General features: G+C 39.6%; 2 protein-coding genes across 3 annotated transcripts; one reads left to right on the forward strand and one right to left on the reverse strand.

Annotated features, from left to right (window-relative positions):
• The first annotated feature begins 6862 nt into the window (after window positions 1-6862).
• LOC131219472 (SKP1-like protein 1B) lies at window positions 6863-8077 on the forward strand. 2 transcript variants are annotated; one of them, XM_058214625.1, is made up of 2 exons: window positions 6863-6974; window positions 7255-8077. In XM_058214625.1, the coding sequence occupies exon 2, from the start codon at window positions 7266-7268 to the stop codon at window positions 7719-7721; it is 456 nt and encodes a 151-aa protein (XP_058070608.1). In that variant the 5' UTR covers window positions 6863-6974; window positions 7255-7265; the 3' UTR covers window positions 7722-8077. The 2 variants fall into 2 exon arrangements, with proteins under 2 accessions (XP_058070608.1, XP_058070609.1); XM_058214626.1 differs by having other exon boundaries at window positions 6943-6964.
• A 2440-nt stretch (window positions 8078-10517) lies between these two features.
• On the reverse strand, window positions 10518-19167 carry LOC131218198 (uncharacterized). The gene is made up of 7 exons (XM_058212879.1): window positions 19115-19167; window positions 18875-19020; window positions 18638-18751; window positions 17974-18036; window positions 17250-17362; window positions 13921-13978; window positions 10518-10537 (listed from the first exon to the last, which is right to left on the reverse strand). Exons 1-7 carry the CDS (start codon window positions 19150-19152, stop codon window positions 10518-10520), a joined length of 552 nt encoding a protein of 183 aa, XP_058068862.1. The 5' UTR covers window positions 19153-19167.
• Between the last annotated feature and the right edge of the window lie 2533 nt (window positions 19168-21700).

Here is a 21700-nt window from a genome sequence, read left to right on the forward strand (position 1 = left end):
CGAAAGGGATGACATGAATACCTAACATCATTCGTACATTGGTGTTTACATGCCATCAATACCGTTGATAACATCATTTCTACAACTGAAATGAATTGAAACCACAAATATTAGCCTGATTCAAAACTACTACGGCCCCATGAATATTTCAACTATGGACGTTCAATCCTCACATTTTCGGCTCATGAGTATTCAATTTGTCTCATTTTTTGGCCTCATGTCTTAAAATGATCTAACAAAATGGATGGACGGGGTGGGTTTCTTACAAAACTTTATGGGAAAGGCTTTCTCAGTAAATCCCCATCGGTGATGGGAGAGCGGATTAGGTGCAACCCTGGATCCACCTAGGTGGGTGGGACCCTAACCGTGGGGCCCACTATGATATATGTGACTACATCCACACCATCGATCCGTATTGAAAGCTCATTTTAGGGCATGATCTAAAAAATAAAGCAGCTCCAAATTCTAAATGGACCATAGTATAGGAAACAGTGGTGATTGACCATTTAAAAACTTTCTGTAGGCCACAAAAGCTTTGGATCAATATGATATTTGTGTCATCTCTTCATCTAGCTATTTATGACTTATCAACAAGTTGGATGGAAAATAAATATTTGAAATCCATGATGTTTTTAATGGTGAGAATTAAATCAAACTGTTTCCTATGGTGTGGTCCGCTTAAAATTTTTGTCAGCTTCATTTTTGGGACAACGCCTAGGAACTTTCAAAATGGTTGGATGGTATGAATTTAAGCTACACACACCACTATGAGCCCCACGGTCAGGGTTGCAACCGGGTCAGGTGAATCCAGGGTCTCACCTAATCTTCTCTATATTCGGAGGACTCAAACCATTTTGGAGGAACTTCCGTGGGGTCCATCATGATATTTTTCTGAAATCCACTTTGTTCATACATTTTGTGACCTAATTTTAGACCACGAAACAAAAAAGATGAAGTGCATCCAAAACTCAAGTGGGCTACACGGGAGGAAATAATAGAGATTCAGTGACCACCGATGAAACATTAGTATGGCCACAAAAGTTTTGTATCAGCCCAAGTATTTTGTGTATTCACTTCATCGCAATGTTCATGACCTTATAAACAGTTTGGATGCCATATAAACATAAGTTGGAGAAGGTTTCAAAGTAGGCATTTCTTTCTCCAAATTTCCTTATCATGTGGCCCACTTGAGTTTTGGATCCGCCTCATTTTTTGTCATGTGTCCTAAAATGAGCTCACAAAATAGATGGACAGGTGGCTTTCTCACTAACATTACGGTGGGCCCCACCTAGCATACCAACAGGTTGGATGGCAAATAAACATTATGATGAAATCATGAAGTTTAGACAACCTGATTTCTTGAACTCGGTAAGAATCAAAAACCCAAACTAAAACAAGATGCAAGATAATAAAACCTAGCTATTATAACATTCACCACATGTACATGAAATAGATACAATCATTCACCACTCATACATCATATGTCCTAAAACCATATTTCCTTTATAATGAATCGTATGGATTGCAATTCAGATCAATTGAACATCCAAACAGATGTTAAGTTTCACTACCACTTCATGATAAAGTGAGATTGAGCCTTAAGGCATTAGAAGAAGGTTTGAAGCATGTATCTAGTTTCTTAGCCAATCCCAATGCATCTTCTACATTCCAACTAATAGAAAAGAAGTCTGAGCATGCCTTGGGATTCTTACCAAATAATGTCGGACCTAGACAGAGATCAACATTTCAGCCTAGAGCTTCTCTTGCTGTCAAAAAAAGCTCGGTATTGAAGCAGCCGAATGTGAGGCCAGAAACTGCTGATGCATCTAGAAATCTTAAACGAGTGAATAGCTTGAAAATGAAGTATGCTACAAGTGAAAATATGTTGAAAAAGCACTTATGGGCTCCTAGAAATGAATTTGCTGATGATGGAAAGAAAAACACGGAAAGAAAGGTAAATTCAGATGCCAATGTCCATGGTTTTATTCATGAGGCAGTGGTTTCGGAACAAATCCAGATCAAGGTTGCTAGCGACACGGACTCATAAAATAAGAGAGTTAGAGACAGTGGCGGTGAAGATTTAGTCTCTGGCTTTATGTATGATAGGCTACAGAGAGAGGTTATAAATTTAAGAAAAACATGTGAGGAGAAAGATGGGTCTTTGAGCACCAAAGATGAAGAAATTAAGATAAAAGAATGCAATTATTTGTCGAGGAATTATATTATCCTTGATTTCAGTTTATAATAGTGTTTCCCATGGTCCATTAATCCAATGGGCCTACTTTTGTTGGGCCATGCTTCCACAGCCTCCCAGATTGAGATCCTTGTGAATCCAATCATCAGTGGTTTTTTCAGTTGAATGAGGACTGGTGGTTCTTCTTTTATAAACCGTTTATTTTCAGGCAACCAATGGAAGGGTTAGGATCTTCCCATTGAGGGGATGTTGGGGCATCGTCTAGCCACTGTGGGGTTCATCATGTCAATGGTCCAGATATTTGAGACATGGCCCTGCTTGTATTATTTGAAAAGCCGAGAAGGATCCTCTGAAGGCACCTCCCTCTGTTCATGTCACGTGTTTGCCACTCGGAGCCATGCATCTGGTGGTTCATGTGGTAGTGGTACCCTCCGATGAATGGAAAACACAAATATTGGTATGCTTTAAGAGTTCTGAGGACCCCTAAGAAGGTTTCAGCTGTAGACACCATTTTCTTTTGAGGAATGACGGGCTATTCATCAGGAGTTCTTCAGCCATGAACTGCGTTGGAGCCGTGAGGGTTGCAGAGTCATTAGGCCCCGGGCACACCATCGTGGGATGAGGCATTTGAGTAAGTTCCACAATCCTCAGTACCTGTCTGACCTTGACTTCACACCAACTGCAACTGGTTTGGAGTTTTCTCAGTTTGCTTTCAATTCCAACAAGTTGGGATCAGAATTTAGAGATCTAGACCATTGGCCTGTTGGACCCTAGAATGGATGAACCGTGTGGCCCGAAATTCCCCTCAACAGGCCAGCCCCAACATTTCAATTTGTGTCCTACTAATTGGCGATTTAGAAGAGGATTGCAGCGGTGGTCCACGTTCAACTGAAATAGGCCCTAGATTGGCAGCTGGGATCTTTTTGCATGGTTCATCTAGGGCGGGGCGACAAACAAATGGTCTGGATTACTGAACCGAGGGCCCCAGATGTCAGAACTGTAAACCTGAGCATAAGTCTCAGTTTTAGGATCCTATAATTCCTTGTTTGGCACACCCAGGATGCAATTTTGTAACAATGAGATATGAGGAAAACAGAAATGCACTCCAACTATCTTTCACGAGAATTAGATGGCATGGAAAGGGGATCATTAACTTAGTTCAGCTGATTGGACCGTACTGTCATGTTTGGATGCGATATTGATGAATTGGATAGCAATAATAGTCTGGTAAAGTTGAAAGAACCAATTTGCGATTTCCTTGCATAGCATTCTCAGACTGCAAATTCTTATTTACTTTAAACTGTGTCTTGAAGTCATCAATTTTCAACATTTTCACTTGATTAAGCTGAATATTTGCAATTATTTAGTTTGTGCATCTGAATGCGACCAATCTCCAATCCAGTGGAATTGCAATTATTCAATTCGATAAAGATGGGCTAGCCACAAAAATACAATTACCATTACCATTGTCTCAAATTCCACTTGTGATATGTGGAATTTCAGTTAGAGATATGGTTGTCATGGTAACATCTCATCTTAACATCTATAATTTCGTTTGAATGAATTGCAATCTGGTTGGGTCTCTACTCATGGCTTAGTGGTAGACTTACAAGAGTATACATTGTGGTGGTGTGTGTGGGAGTGAGGGTGTGTGCGTTAGAGAAAAAGAAAAAAGAAGTGCAATCTAGTTCATAAAACATCCAAATGTCAAATAACCACTTGCTCTAAAAGCTCGAGCAGCAAGAGGATGCACTTGCAAGGGTGGAAGTGGGCCTGATTATCGGGAGAATATACTACAGAGGCATATTTGTTACTATCGGGATTCAAACACTTAACCTTCCACTCTAATACCATATCCAATAATCACTTACTCTAAAAGTTTGAGCCATTAGAGGATGGTGTATCAATGTCTGTCAAGGGACTTTAAGAGATCATTTGGATTCCACTTCGACGGGCTTAATGCCAATAAGCCGGTCATCTAGGCTAGTTGTGTTGTTTTTAATATATATAAACATTTAGACGACATGGGACTAGCATCTGTTCCATTAGCATGAGAGCAGCAAATGCATTATAGAGTTTAGGATGTGAGGATTTTAAGAAGCTTTGATGATTAAGGTTGGAGTGGCTGATTCAATACCAACACATTTAGGGCCTGTTTGGCCGAACCGATCCCACAGTATTAGGAGGGATGGGATCGCGATATCCCGGGAAATGCATGACGAGCCAAATAGACCTGGTGAGCTTGTCCCAGGATATAAACAATCCCATGGATCTTAAAACAATCCACTGACATCACCATCATTACCTTAAAATTGATCCCATCCCTTGGTTGGACGGATTGGAAGGTAAAATCCCGGGATATGCCGGGCGTGCCAAACAGACCCAATGAACTTGTCCTGGGATATAGCAATCCTATGGATCTTAAACCAATCCACTGACGTGAGGATTTTAAGAAGCTTTTATGATTAAGGCTGGAGTGGCTGATTCAATACCGACACATTTTCTCTTGGTGTGGATGTTGTAGGGAGATGCCGCGCGCGGTATTTAGAATGCTGGTGGATCCTATCAGAATTTGATTTCCTTATTGTCAACCTTATATCTTCTAGTTGTGCATAGAGATAAGAACCATTTGTTGTAATTGATCCTATAGATAACAATTATTTGTTGTAACGGTTCCTAGAGATAGGGATTAATCTCTCTATAAGTTGTACAAATGATATCGAGAAATACTGTCACTATTTTCTTTCTTTTTCATATGGTATCATATCACACTTTGCTATGTTCTTCATATATTTTCCTTTTTCATGGAACCATCTGTCAATTTTCTATAAGCACTCTTAGAAAATCAGGTCATCCTCTTGGGGATTGAACAACTACCAATGAAACCCTTTTGGGGTCATAGAAGTTTTGGATCAATATGATATTCGTTATTCTTCTCCATCCATGTTTATGTGACTTTATGAATAGGTTGGATTGAAAATAAGACTTTATGAATAGATTTGGATTGAAAATAAACATTATGGTGGGCTTAGGAATATTTTAATGGTGAGAATAATTGTCCCAGTGCTATTGTTGTGTGTGTTGGAAATTGGATATGACTCATTTATAGGCTAAGCCTCTAAAATGATCTACCCAAATGGATGAACGGTGTGGATATAATAAACACGTCATTGTGGGCCATGTAACTTTTATCTCCGTGTCACCACCGAACATCCTGGTGTAGCAAACTGCCGTGGGCCCACCATAATGTATTTGTTATATCCACACCGTCCATCCATTTTTTAAGATCATTTTAGAGCATTAGACAAAAAACTGAGGCAAATCCAGATTACAAGTGGACCACACCACAAAAAGCACGGGGGACAATAAAGGCCTATCGTTGTAAACTTTGTGGGGCCAGACCAACTTTGAATCAAGCTAATATTTTTAATTTTCCTTCATCCTCGTCGGTGAGACCTCTTGAACAGGTTGGATTGTAAAAAAAAATCATCATGGTGGGCCGTAGGAAAGTTTCTAAAGAGGTCCGTTAGTGGCAATGCGTAAACCTCTAGCAATCCCGACCCCTCTTTCCGGGATACTATCCTACCCGTCTGCCGCTGGAATAGGCAGGAGCTTTGAGTAGACACCGTGATGTATGGGACTTATCCATACCATCCATCCATTTTTTTCATATAATTTTAGGGTATAATCTCAAAATTGAGTCAGATCAAGTGCTCAAGTGGACCACACCACAGGAAGCAGCAGTGATAATGATTCTTACTGTTGAAATTTTTAAGGTCAACCTTGATGTTTATTCACCATCCAAACCTATTAAATAAGTTACATAGACATGGATGAAGAAAAAACACAAATATCAGCTACATCCAAAACTTCTGTGGCCCCAATAAGTTTTCAACAGTAGAGTTTAATCCCCATTGTGTAGCTCACATATGTCTTAGATCTACCTCAATTTTAGGATTATACTCTAAAATGATACGAAAAACGGGATGGACGGTCTGGATAAGGCCCATACATCACGATTGCCACTCAAAGCTCATGTATAGTACGCAATCGGCGTTCCTTTTCCGCGACGCGGGTTTACTGCGGAAGCCTCTCGCAAAAAGTTACTGCAATGTGATGCTAGGTGGGGTCCACCGTGATGTTTGGTAGAAATCCACCTCGTACATCTGTTTTCCCAGATCATTTAAGAAGATGAGACCAAAACTTGGATGGTTTAAAAACTCGAATGTGACACACGAGAGGAAACAGTGGGGATTTAAAGACCACTGTTGAAACATTCATGCACCCACAAAAAGTTCATATCAGGCTACAATTTTTAAAAAAAAATTATTTCACTTCATCTCAGTGGGAATGACCTTATAAACGGCTTGGATGGGATATAAACATCAAGGTGGATCCCAGAAAGGTTTCAATGGTAGGAAACTATTTCCCCAATTTTCCCTCTCAGATGGCCCACTTGAGTTTTAGATCGGCATAAATTTTTTCCCATGTAAGCTAAAATGATCTATTCAAACGGATGGACAGGATGGATTTCCCAAAAAAAATACGGTGGGCCCCACCTAGCATCCCAGTGGAGGAAACCAGCGTCCGCATGTTTCTAATAACGTACGGTAAGCATTTGAAAAGCGTATAAAAGAGATTCCTAGCTTACAACGTAAGATAGCTTTTGAAGTCGGTTCGAGTTTTGAGATTCCTAGCTAACAACGTAAGATAGCTTTTGAAGTCGGTTCGAGTTTTGGGGTCACAGGTAGAGTTTCGGACTGATTCAAGGTTAGCACAGGTAAGTTGCATTACACAGATTTGAATCTCAACCAAGTAAAACTAAATTTACATCCAATTCGTTTCATTAGTTTAATTTATTCTTGTGATTTTATCTTTGTTAATTTCCTTAACATTGTTAAAGTTTTACCAGCCTTCGGTTTGGAATTTTAGTTTATGGTTTTTGAAGTCGATTTTCTACTGACTATTTCTATATAACCTGACGGATGGGTCAAAAATCTGAAAGTCTGAAAACCATAATTTGAAAGTCGTAGATTCATCTCTCCTTTCTACTCATCTAGGGTTCATATCGATGGCTTCGAAGAAGGTGACCCTGAAGAGCTCAGACGGTGAGGAGTTCGTGATCGATGAGGGAGTGGCCCTTCAATCACAGACGATCAAGCACATGATCGAGGACGACTGCACGGAAAACGGCATCCCACTCCCCAACGTTACAAGCAAGATCCTCTCGAAGGTCGTCGAGTACTGCAAGAAGCACGTCGAGTCAGCTGACCGCTCCAGCGACGACGAGCTCAAGGCCTGGGATGCAGATTTCGTCAAGGTCGATCAGGCGACGCTCTTCGATCTTATCCTGGCAGCAAACTATATGAACATAAAGAGCTTGTTCGACCTAACTTGCCAAACAGTGGCTAACATAGTAAGAGGAAAGACTACTGAAGAGATCCGTGAGAAATTCAACATCGAGAACGATTTCACCCCTGAGGAAGAGGAAGAGGTTCGACGAGAGAATCAATGGGCTTTTGAGTAAATGATACCTCTGACCACCGCTTACCAATTGTTGATCATACATATACTTGGAGGTGGCGGTGGTTGTATGTACAGAGTCATTAAATTAGTAGGGTTGGTTGAGTTTTTAATTGTATAGAGGGGTTGGTTGCATGAAGACTATATGGATAGTCGCTTTCAACCTCAGATTTGCTTTCTTTCCTTTTTAATCATTTGCATTGCTTTCTAATCTTCCATGCGTGGGATTCTTTTCCTTTTTGGTTTTATTTTTTAAAGAATGTAAAAGAGAGAAATAAAAGAGAAGAAGACCACAAAGCTGGAATTCAACCTGATGTATGGGCCAAAAATCTGAAAATCTAAAAAGTTAACTTACTTTTACAGGTAAAATGGAAAGTGAGATCTCAATTAGGTGTTCCATGTACCCACAAAGCTGGGATTCAACCTATGTTTAGTTGTAAAAGGTAAAATGAAAAGTGAGATCTCAATTAGGTGTTCCATGTACCCAATGGCTATTGATTGGTGTTATGTGGCCCCCACTATGATGTATATGTTTCATCTATGCCGATTATCCATTTTTTCAAATCATTTTATGATATGAACCAAAGAAAAAAAATAACAAGGTAGATCCAAATCTCATGTGGACCACACGGGGTTGATTGAACTCCCACCATTAAAAACTTATTGGGGCACAAACAATTTGAATCAACCTTATATTTGACCATGTAGCCAGCATACACCATTGGCTAATTTAGGGTATAAATGAATCAGATTCAAAGTGGCATTGCCCGAGTCCAGCCCTGTCACTACCAATTGTGCCCGCATGTAATGAAGAAGGATGCCACTGCAGTCAGTCCTACGCACGGCTCGAACTTGGCCGAGCCGAGCACGAGCTGCCTTCCAAGCTCAAAGGCCGAGCTGAGCCGAGCACGAGCTGGGACTCGAGCAGTCTAAGTCGAGTATAAGTTGGGCAAAGCTCAACTCGGCTCAACTCATGTACACTTCTAAGTGTGGTCCACTTGATCTTTGAGTCTATCACATTTTTGGGCCCTTGCCCTAAAATGATTTGTACTAATGAATGGATGGGGTGGCTACGAAATATCATGAAATCTGATCCATGGAGACTCCTCTTCATGTGATGTTGTTTGATGTATGCATTTAATGCTGATTTGAGAGAAATTATATGAAAATACATGTATTTATTTATTTTTTAATGGTAGATATGTATTTATTCACTTAAGCTATTTTTTATATTTAAACTAGATATAACTATTTTTAATATTTACTCCACCTATTAACATTTGTAATTTGAGTATTAAATATTGAGTCGAGTCTTTACTAACTCGATCAACTGAGTTGACATTGAGTCAAGTTCTGTAGATAAGGGCGGGCATGGGCCAGGTGGTCCAGCCCTCTAGGGCCGGGCTGAGTCATGAGAGGGGCTGGGCATGAGTCAATGATGAGTGGTCTGGTCTACTTGCAGGTGGGCCATGGTTAGGAAGAAAGGATGGATAGTTTAAAGATACTTGTTGGTGGTTCTCATTACATGTAGTTTAAAGGTACTCGTTGAATTTGGGTCATCTTTCCATGATCCTGACCGTTTATACAATGGGACTTATCATGTACAAGGGGGAGCGGATTAGGTGAGGCCCTTTCCGTGGGACCCACCTTGATCTATGTATTATATATACACACTGTTCATCCTTTTTTTCATATCATTTTAGGCCATGAGTCCAAAAATGAAGCGGATCCAAATCTCAGGTGGATCATGTCATGGGAAACAGTGGTGATTGACCATTAAAAACCTATTATGGGCCACAAGTTTTGGAAGAAGCTGATATTTTTATTTTATTTTATTTTCCTTCATCTAGGTTTGTGTGACCTTATCAACAGGTTGGATGGCAAATAGATATTGAAGAAATATTATGGTGGGCCCCCAAGAAGTTTTTAATGGTTGAGCATTCAATCACCACTGTTTCCCATGGTATGGTCCACCTAAGATATGGATCTGTTTCATTTTTTTGGGCTCATGCCCTAAAATAATCAGGCAAAATGAATGGACGGCGTGGATTGCATCATCATGAAGTCTTCCATCCACTTCAGCACACACTCACAACCTTCGCATGGCTACACATAGTAACATGAATTTTCATTTGCCAATGTGCTACCGTCAACCTGCCAACTGCCCCACGTGCCACATTCAACTATCAAACACCCACATGTGCTGCATGTAACAGCAGGTGCCACCATCCATCTTGCATGGCCCACATGCCAACATCAATCACAGCAGATGCCACCATCCATCTTGCATGACCCGCACATGCCAGCATCAATCAACAAGCAACCCACATGTCAGCAGACCATCCAGGAAATAACTTTTGTTGCATTGGGACATTTAGATAATCCAACCCATTGATCCAGACCGTTCATTAGGTTCAGCACACATTTCATGGGCCACCATTCAAACATCACAATATTCTGTCAAATATTTAACCATTCGATCAATGGCCTCCAACATGGGTGGCTGAGATTGTCTACACAAAATAGGTCCAATCAAAAATCTGATACATATATTTGATAAGGCCCATCATGGATTGCTCACGATTCCAAAGTATCACTTTCTTTAAGCGGGCCATCCAAGGGTTGGAAAAGAGAAGGCTACAGAAAATAAGGCCAAATCAAGGGTGATTAAACCATCCAATCAGTGCAAATTTTTCATGGTGGCCCATGAAATGTCTTGTGGACTTAATAGACAGTTCAGATCTATCGATTGGACTGTCGAAGTGATCCAATGCAACTAGAAGCACTATAACTCAGTAATCTAAGAGCACCGGAGCATTTCTGTATAAGAGAATAGCAAAAGACAGACACAAAATGTGCTATTGGTGACTTGGTGTGTTGGGTATCTGCTTATATGTCATACAGACTCAGCTAGATATCTAAAGCCTGTGTCGACTTGAACCCGCATAGATTTCACTTTTAATTGAATGATTTGGACTATCATGTGGGATGTGGAATTTGTGTAACTATTTCTGAATTGGTATGATCTAAAGCCTGAATTCTTGCATCTCATACTTAAATTTCATGTCCTGCATTAGTGCACAAACATGAACTGCATTTCACAAGCTCCCATTATCTATCTCAAACAAAGTATCCCGTATCAGTATCGGTTGGTGTAATGGTGCCCTCTGATACCGATACGGATATGGGGGTGTAATGGCGATACGAGGGCGTAACGGCCCGTAACAGTGCAATTTTTTTTGCCAAAAAAATATAAAAAAATATGGATTAAATTCGAAATATTCTAAGCATTCCAAATATGCATTTATTTATAAATTGGAACATGTTTATGGTGTTGTAATGATCCACTTTTTGGTGAGAAGTTGTATCGGACTGTCTGATGAATTTATGAACCATATAACCTGAATTTGACTACAAAATTCATATATTTAATTTTCTAAATATCTAATTTATATACTTAACAATTTAATATCATTTCTCTCAATAGTTCTTAAAAAAAAATAAAATTAAATTCAAGTAGATGGCGTTGCTAATTTGGGGCTGACTTGGAAGACCAATCCATGCCCCAATCCAGCTTCAAATTCATGCAATTTATTAGCATTATCCCACTTATGAATTGGTGGACATTTATTGGATAGTGAATCATGGAAAAAAAAAAAAAAAATCAAAAGGCCTTATTTTAAAAAATAAGCGTCCACAAATTAACAATTAAAACTATTTAAACAATTTGATTTTGGCATTGTGAGTTAGCAACTACAGTCCATAATTTAATTGGTAAATTTTAAGTTAATACATGTCTCGTGTACAATTTTTTAAGGGCCTGAATTAGGCGGGACTCGGATCGTGAAGTGTAGCACACGAGTGTCAAAGTTTTTTGGGCCCCACCTGGGATGAATGTGTTATATCCACACCGTCCATCTATTTTGCCAAATAATTTTACGGCATGAGCCCAAAAATGAGGCAGATCCAAAGCTCAGGTGGACCGCACCATAAGAAACAACAATAATTAAATGTCCACCATTAAAAATTTATTGGGGGCTACAAAAGTTTTAGATCAAGCTGACATGCGTGTTTTCCCTTCATCCACGTCAGTGTGACCCAATTAACAAGTTATATGGAAAATAAACATTACAGTGGACCCTAAGAAATTTTGAAAATTTTAATGGTGAACATTCTATAACCACTATTTCCTATGGTGTGGTCAACTTGAGATTTGGATCTTACTAATTTTTTGGATCATAACCTAAAATGATGTGGCAAAATGGATGGACGGCATGGATAAGATACATACATCATGGTGGGGCCCACGCGGCACGTGGAGCGATAACAGCCTACTGCATAACTTGTACTACACCTATATAGTTGTTGTATTGACGTCAGCAAGTCCTGTGGGTTTGATAATGAGGTATGTGTTATATCCGAACCGTCCATTCATTTGACGAGCTCGTCTTAAGGCTTGACACGAAAAATAATACAGATCTAATTATCAAGTGGACCACACTGCAAAAAGCAGTGGGGGATTGAAAGTCTACCATTAAAACCCTTTTTGGGATAACAGAAGTTTTGGATCAATATGAAATTTGTTTTTCCTCTTCATTTAGGTCTTTTTGACCTTATGAACGGATTGGATGGAAAATAAGCGTTATGGTGGGCCCTACGAATTGTTTAACGGTGAAAATCATTATCTCCGTTGCTATTTTTGGTGTGGTCCAGACGATCTTTGGATATAATTCATTTTTTGGGTAATGCTCTGAAATGATCTCTAAAAATAGATGAACGGTGTAGATATAATAAATACATCACTGTAGACCCTGTATCGCGTAACGGTGTCGGCCGTTACCATTACATATCGGTCGATACGGCCGTATCGTAACGGATACGGGACACCCTAGTCCCAAACTGATGGTCAAACTGTTTTAAGCCAGGGTAACTGGAAACTATCCAACAATATACCTGGGAACAAAAGCATGCCAATTCTAAAAAGGGTTTCGACAATGCAAATCCCTAAAAAGGGATTCGACAATGCAAATCCCTAATCAGGTATTCTAAATTGCAAAAAGCAACAGCAAGAAGGGAAAAGCTTTACATCATACCTAAGAATCGGAGATTCACGAGCAGCGGAAGGCCGAACTGTAGCTGAGGGCCGATGGGGGGAGAGAGAGAGAGAGAGAGAGAGAGAGAGAGAGAGAGAGAGATGACTAGGGGTTTTGAGAGGGAGATATAGGGATATAGAGAGAGTGAGAGGGAGAGTGAGACGGAGAGCGAGCGGAGAGGAAGAGCGAGCAGAGAGGGAGAGGGAAATGGAGAGGCAGAGAGAGGGAGGGAAAGGGAGAGCCCGCGAGAGGGAGTGGGAGGAAGAGCGAGTGGAGAGGGAGAGGTAGAGAGAGAATCGGCGCGCGGTTGGAGATGAAAGGGTGAAAATGAAGGTAGGGTTCTTTTTTTTCTTTTTATAGGGAACCTTTGCCTGCGGCTGTTAAAACCGGCCGCCAGCAAATGGTAGCCCCATTCGTCAGCTAAGCTACACTTTCTTGTAGTGACTATTCCACTCCAAAAAAGCTTATAAGAAGATGCCCAACGGGTATTTTTATATGCTATCCAATCCATTTAAGAAGAGAAGGGTGTGAATGCCCCAGTAGATCGTGAAACTTAGGTGGGACACGCCACCTAACATTCTATCCACATTGTCCATCCACTTTTACATAACATTTTATACACTAGAACAACTAGCACTTTCACCGGCGCTCAAAAGCGCCGGATTCTTCAGCGCTAAACAAACGCCGGTGAAGGGCTATGTCGGCAAAAGATATGCCGGCGCTAGGAGCTTTTCCGGCGCTCTACTTTTTCTGCGCGATTAAGCGCCGCAAAATTCGAGCCGAGCGCCGGTAAAGTGGTTTCTAGACACTTTTTCACAGGAAAAGCACCGTACGATTTCTACACAAGCGCTGCCAAAAGCATTTGCCTGGATTCGAGAGGCCCTAGCATGCCAGTAATTTTATTTTATTTATATATATAATTCAATCGAAACCTGTATTTTTAAAATATTTGAAACATAAAAATGATGCAATACAAATAAAACTGAATATTAAACAACATTTATATTACTACATAATTTAAAAAAATATAATATTTATTACAATATATTGAAAATGGTCTTGAATTTAAATAAATAAATAAATAAACAAATCCTCTATATGGTCCACGAGTGGCGTCAAAAGGCTGAAGTGCTTGTAGGCCTAAATTTAGGCACAATTGATTAAAATCCTGCACACAAGGAAAAAAAAAAGAAGTCAAAAAGTAGCATTCAACAAATTGATGCATGGAAAACAATCAATTCTTTGATCCTGTCCTTGAAAAGTCAAAAACTATCAAGGCAACAAATGTTGTAACTTGAATTCCATTACATCTATTGGCCCCACATTGATGCATGTGTTTTATCCACGCCCGTCCATCCATATGCACCCTTCACACGTGACATTCAAGTGTACAAGTGACCAATATCAATTGTGAATCTGGTTCATTAAATTACAATTTGATGATCTACCAAATACCAGTTTTACTTAATTCAATATTTTTTCATAGGAAGAATATGATCTACATAAAGATTGGATGGTAAATACCATAATATTTCCAGACATGCAATTATTATGCAATAACAGTGTTAATTCCATAAAATGCAATTTCATGCCATTTAATCCGGAGGACCAAACTGGGAAGCTAAGGTACTAACCCAAGGAAAATCAGATTTGACAATAATACAACATTCAAGGACAAAAGGTAAAAGACTAACAAAATATCAGAGTCTTAGAAATAGCGGAAAAAGGATTCATGTAGCCAGCCCCAAGTAATTGGTATAAGGCTTAGATGGTGGTGGTGGTGGTGGTGGTGATTCCAAGTAAATAGAAAACCCAGTCAAGACCTACTCACAAGTAACTAAAAGGGGCAAATTGCCTCTCGATTGGTCACATGGTATTCAAGCCCATTAAGAAGGGTAGGACATTCATATTCCCAAACATGTGAGTCCCACTACCTATGTGAACTAATCAAACAGCTATTTGCCATTTCTGAGGCAAAGCAAAATCCTTACCCATTTTTATCTACTAAACCTCAAGATTGTGCTTCCTGTCCTTGATCTCTTTAATTTAGAAATCCATTGAAATTCATATAACTAAGAATCATCAGTGGAAGGTACTGTTCTCTGTTTTTTTCTCTCTTTTTCAGTGAAAAAGTAGTATGTATAAGCATGGTAGCTAGCTTAAGAAAATTCATTCAAACAAACATTTGTCAAGATTCTTTTATTTTTTTAAAGGTAACATCTGTCAAGATTCTTACTTAGTAATGAAACTTTGGGGATTGTTAAAAAACCCCTTAATACACACTTTTAAATCATAACATCTCAAAAAAAATATACACATAATAAGTTTCCTTTGTATAGGGTCCTAAGTTATGCGATGTTTAACTGAACTAATGCAACTATATTTAAATTGGATGCATGATATTTATAAATATATCGTAGTCATGTATTAAAACACAACCAATTTATTGAAAAGACAGAATAACTTAAGAAGTAAATTTTGAGAAATATACTTATGATTGATGGGGACATGAAGTGACATCACCAAGTTCTGAAGGGCCCACCATGATGTATGTGTTGTATCCACACCGTCCATCCATTTGAAGATATCATTTTAGGCCATGAGAAAAGGAATGAGTCAGGATCTGACTCATTCTTTTTCTCATGGCCTAAAATGATATCTCTAAATGGATGGACGGTGTAGATGCAATACATACATCATGGTGGGCCCCACAGAACTTGGTGACGTTACTTTAGTAGCCGGTCTAGCTACGCGTGAGAATCCAAGGACGCGGATTTCCTGCGCAAGCCATTTGCAGGAAGTTCCGGCGCTGAAAACTTTAGTGGGGCCCAACATGATGTTTGTAAGTAATCTACTCCGTTCATCCATTTTTTGAGATCATTTTAGAACAAAGAGCCAAAAATAAACAGGATCCAATTTTCAAATGGGCTGAAAATGTAAGGATTGAACATCCACAGTAGAAATATTCGTGTGAGTTTTGAATCAGGTTAATATTTGTGATTTCAGTTCATCTCAGCTCCGTGGGCCCCACCATAATGTATTTGTTTCACATCCAATCTGTTGATTGGGTCATAAAGACCCAGATGAAGCGAAAAAATAAATATCTGCTTGGATGACAAACAAACATCACTGTGGGCCTTAAAAAGGTTTCAACGGTAGAAATTAACAGTTCCACTATTTCTTGTGGTATGGTCCACTTGAGTTGTGGATATGTATCAATTTTGGGCTGAACATGACGGCATGGATAAACCACATGCAATCACGGTGGCCCAACAGAGTTTACTCGGGATTGGCTACTCCACCAGCCAATGGCTGATGGTCGGAGCTATCAATTCCGTCCATATATTTTTATATATCATTTTAGGATATTAAAGAAAAAAATGATATATTCCAATATCAACTGGGCCACATTACAGGAAACTCTGGATAAAGTTTAAATTTTTCCCTTCATCTGGGTATACATAACCTAATCAACAGATTTGATGCTAATCAGCACACAAGCACAAGAACATGGCTCTTGGGACGGCCGGCATGCTAAGTGGGGCCCACCACATGTCAGTATCCAATCTGTTTCCGTAATTGACGGCCCCAATGCCACGTTCAATGTATTTTTGCTGGAAGTCATTTTATGGCACAATTCGATCCGAGAGCTCGCGTGGAATAGAAAACAAAGTGGAAAGAGTGTTGTAGGCCCTTAAAATTCTTAAATTTATATATCAACCACTTAAATTAGAAAGGAAACCGGATGGACGGTGTGGATAGACTACATACATTAAAGGTTGGCCCAACTGAGTTTACTGTGTACGATAAGAGCGTACTCCGTAACCCACTGCACGATCGAAACCCCTTTTCACCCCATTTCCGCGCCCTTCTTCTTCGTTTTCCCTCTCCTTCACGCACGCAGAGATTTCTCGCCGGAATCTCCGAGAAATCTCCACAGATATATCGTAATGGACCACCTCCGATCACCAATCTTCGCTGGTACTCTCCGATTTCTCTCTCTTTCTTTTTTTTTAAAATCTAATTCAATTTTTTTTATTCTCCACCTATGCGCATGGCGATATCGTGCGATATCGCACGATATATCGTGCGATATCTGAATTTTTGCATTTTTGGTATCTTCCGAGCGTTATCGCCCGGGTATCATCTCGTTAGGGCCCGATAACGATAATATCGGCCGATAGTATCGATATTTCGAACACTGTGTATAAGCATGGTAGCTAGCTTAAGAAAATTCATTCAAACAAACATTTGTCAAGATTCTTTTATTTTTTTAAAGGTAACATCTGTCAAGATTCTTACTTAGGCATGGATGATATACTCTGATGATAGACAGACACAAGAGAAGACCAACGAAAAGTGCACATAAAAGCCTTGAATTTTGAGTCAGATGAGGATAACATCCCTGCTCCATGATAGTACATATGTTGAACACTTACCAGCAGTGGACGATGCCCGTGGGTCGAAGTCATCAAAGTCATCCTCAGTATCATTTGGGGGTGCACTCGAGGTTTGAGAAGAAGGGATAGGACCATAGTTATCATCTTGACCCCTATTACAGACACAAAATATCGGAATTAGGAAAACATTATAGTGTGTTCCTTGATCAAGTTAAAATAGAAACATAAAAAAAATGCTAATCAGCACACAAGCACAAGAACATGGCTAAGCCACATGTCAATTGATTCAATCTGGGTATGACAATTGAATATGTTGTGAGTTCTGCCTGTCCAATGCATGCTCACTGCCTGTAGTACGGTGCAGCTGGATTTCATGCTTCAACAAACTGATGATAAGCATACCTGATAGACTATGCATCCTCAAATCACATTTTACCATGCTCATATTGCACAACAATAGGCTAGGCTAATGCAAAAATTTTCCTATGCCCAACTCTACTTATTCTAGATTAAATACATCAATAGCTTCCATTGCAGTTTGGTATAGCATCCTTAGGCAAGGGTAAAACATGAAAGGATTGCCACACTTCTATCCAAGATCTGAAAACCACAATATGTCCGAGATGATTGACCAAGACTCCATGAACAGTGCACGTGTAAATACCTGCTGTGGCTTGTAGGTGGGAGAAGATTATTTGAAAAGGTGTGCACTGCAAAGGACGGGGGAGGCACCTGTAGGTGATCAGTTGTCAATTTCGATTACCTTCAACAGCCTTCCATACATCCCACTTAGCTCTGTCCTTGGGACTGAACATCCCAGGCCTGCCTGCAGAGAAGAAACAAGAAAACTCATGAAAAAGCAGAGCAAAAATCATGGAAAATAACTTTGACTGTCGATCTAATGATATTCTGAACCTCAAAAGCCGATGGTGGAGAGGAACAAATGATGCAGGGAAGAGCGAATAAACAACTCAGGAAATAGAAGATTTAATCAGTCATGTTTTTGCTCTTTGATAATCAATCAAAGAGCTGTTAATTCTAAAAGAAACAATGGAATGATATCTCATGCTACAATATCCAAATACAAAACTGAGGCTGTCTGCTTTTTGTCTGCTACATTTTTTCAAGAGGCTGAGAGGAGTGAAATGATTAATTGAGAAACCAACACATTTCTGGTCATTTCATAATAGCTGGGATGAGGGGTGCTACCACAACATTTTACTCTGTTAAAATGAAGTGCCTGGCACATAACAATATGGTGGAAAAATAAATGGCGGGCACTCAATGTTAGGTTTTAGTTGATGTGCAGACTTAGGTATTCTCTACAAACTTTGAAGAAGAAAATATCAAAATAACATTATTATATATATGTACAAGGGCATAGAAAAATCATCCCTTAATTTTTCAATATGCACGAAATACAATACTGGTGTTCGCGGCTCCAACAGTTGCTTGCTTGTAAAGCCCATAGAGAATGAGTTTGTTCTCATTGGTAGTAGTTTCGGGCAAAGTCTTAGCTATCTCAGCATACTCTTTGAATTCTTCCTGCAAAAGAAGCACCAATCCAACACAATCAAAAGGGCAATGACCTGTTAGCTGACTAATCGAAAGAAGCCTGTAAAAGCACAGCTTGGTAGTATAAAGATATTATATCTGATGCTCACTTATCACGGTTTGCAGCAGCTTTGTTTCTGACTTCTTGTATTTTATCCTTGCTATTCGAGAGGGCCAAAATGGTTTCAACCTTCTTTTGCACATTGATTCCCATATCCTTTCCATTAGGCTCAACATATTCAAAACCTGAGATTGACTTCACAAATAAGAGTAAATCAGGAAAACAAATACAATCAATGTCACTAGAATTGAAAACTGCAGCAATTAGCAAAATATAAAAGACGCCTTACTGAGATTTGGATGTCATCAACTGCACGTTCCGATCCATTCGCCACTAAATCCTTTGACTAACAACAACAAGATTCTGATTTAAAGAACTTCCTACAGTGTTCTGTAGGGTCCCTCCAATCTAAAGCTGCTTTTCTTTAAAGCAATCTTTGATTTAGTATTGTTTTAGTTTTATGAATACCCTTATTCCATTTGAAACGTAACAAGGGCATATGATATCATGAGGTGTGTTAATTCCACACGCATGCAAATCCATACACATCCACACAGAAGCACAGGTGCAAGTATGAAACACATGTTTGGGCTGAGCTTTCAATAAGGTTGGAAATAATGCTTATACCTTCTGCCCGAAAAATATCAGACAAGTTCACACTTAAGGTGGGCCACAATGTACAAGTTAAATTGACAGTTAAAAAAATGTCTATCCATTCATTTGTTTTGATATTCTGTGGCCCACCTGAGGTGTGAAGTGGCCTTATTTTTATGCCAGAATCTGAACAAAGTACCTCATCTGACGGAAAGATCAGATATCACACATGTCACATTGTGACACGTGGGCCTGTGTATGGTCTCCACAGGCTGTGGAATTAGCAAACCTCAGATATCATGTATGAATGAATTTGGAAAAGCTTTAGTTTTAATACATACAACAAATTCTTAACCAAATTATCCATACCCATGAAATTAGCTCCAAGAGCATGCAACAAACTTCAAATTCAGGTCTAAATAGGATTCTACAAAAATCATCAAACCCTCAACATTTTGGAGACCTGTGATTACATCACAGCTCACTAGCATGAAAGATGCTACAGGGTACAGATGGCAAAACTCTAGTATATTAAACACAGAAGACTCTAGAACGATGGTAAACAATGTTCTAGTGGATGAAACCTCCAAGTCACAGGAAAAATGCCAGTGGAATCTTGTTAATCACTATTGATATCCTTCCTGTTAGGATACATTGTTCCATCTTCCTTTTAGATTTGAGCATAAGTAGCTAATGTAACATGAATGGACTAATGGTCATGCTATATACCTCTTGTGCAGTGGTCTTCTGTGAGGATCGACGGTCAGAAGACTGGAAATCAACTGCTTCGTGAATGAAGAGATGGTCTTCCAAGTCTGTTCATCAAAGCTGAAGTCACCCTGTGTGGAAACCATTTCCCATAAGAAACAGAAATGCAAGGAAGTATACCAGCACTGAGTGTGAAATCATTTCACACAACAAATCGTTTCTATGTATTCGCATCAAACAACATAGAAAAATCCCTAATTAGGGTTTCAACATTGTAAATCCCTAATTAGGAAATCACTAAGGTTGAAATTGACGAAATCTAGACTCTTACCTGTTTCAGATCTTCATCATAATCACTAAGGTTGAAATTGATGTCTGCATCGACTCCCCTGAACTTAATGGCGGCTCGATCGTAAGCCCTGAAATTAGGGTGGTTTGCCCAAATGAAAATTTCGGAAAACCAGTCTAACAACAGGGGCCTTCTTCCAAAATGACAGCAGAGAGAGAAGATAGAGTCAGGGGCTGGTCGAAGGAGAGAGTCGTGGGGTTGCAGAGAAAGCGAGAGTCAGGGGTAGGAAGAAAGCGAGAGTCAGGGATTAGCACATTGCACTAAAAATAAGGCAGATCTAAGTCTCAGGTGGGCCACACCACAGCGAGCAGCGGTGCTAAGGATGTCCATCATTGAAACCTTTTTAGACTCAAGTGGGCCTCAATCTCCACATTTGAAATATTTGTGGGGCCAAAGAAGTTTTGAATCAGACTAATATTTCGGTATGGATGACATGTAAACATCATTTTCGACCCTGGGAGGTTTCAATGGTGTGAATTTTCCTACCCACTTTTTCCTTTAGTTCAGCCCACTTGAGTCTTAGATCCTGCTTACAAAACGGATGGACGGAGTGGATTTCTCTCCAACATCACGGTAGGCCCTCCTAGGTTTCCAGCGCAAGCCTTCGGTAGAATATCCGCGTCCTAGACGGATTGGCTGGTGTACCACGCACCGCCAAACTGTCTGATGTGTTTATGGCACTAAGTTATGCAGGTCTCGTCCGTCATGAGGTATATATTATATCCTTACCGTCTGCCCATCTGACGAGCTTGTCATCATTCTTGAGCAGAAAAATAATATGGATTCAATGATCAAATGGACCACAATGCAAAAAGAAGGGATATTGAAGCTCTACCATTGACACCCTTTTGGGGTAATAGAAGTTTTGGATGAATGATGTTTGTTACTACCTTATGGATTTAAGGTTACGAATAGATTAAATGTAAAATAAATATTATGGTGAGCCCTAAGAATGTTTTAACTGTTAGAATAATTGTCCTACTGCCATTTGTGGTTTGGTCTACTTGAGCTTTGGATATAAATTGTTTATAGGCTAATGCTCTAAAATAATCTATCTAAATGGACGAGGGTGTGAATCTACGGTCATGTACCTTTGATCTCATTTCAACCTATCGTACAACGGAAGCGGACTGCCTGATGTGCCATCACCAACCTCCCATGCTTTAACGTAGCAAATTGCCGTGGGTCTACCATAATGTATGTGTTATGTCCACACCATTCATC

This window comes from Magnolia sinica, chromosome 11 (assembly GCF_029962835.1).
Source record: "Magnolia sinica isolate HGM2019 chromosome 11, MsV1, whole genome shotgun sequence".
Lineage (NCBI taxonomy): Eukaryota > Viridiplantae > Streptophyta > Magnoliopsida > Magnoliales > Magnoliaceae > Magnolia > Magnolia sinica.

Coding starts and splice junctions, on each gene's coding strand:
- LOC131219472 (XM_058214625.1), top strand. CDS start 7,266: ATGGCTTCGAAGAAGGTGACCCTGAAGAGCTCAGACGGTGAGGAGTTC.
- LOC131218198 (XM_058212879.1), bottom strand. CDS start 19,152: ATGGATCGGAACGTGCAGTTGATGACATCCAAATCTCA. Junction 17,363..17,973: donor TGTATGGAAGGCTGTTGAAG/GTAATCGAAATT, acceptor TGTCTGTAATAG/GGGTCAAGATGATAACTATG. Junction 13,979..17,249: donor ACGGGCATCGTCCACTGCTG/GTAAGTGTTCAA, acceptor CCTTGTGTGCAG/GATTTTAATCAATTGTGCCT.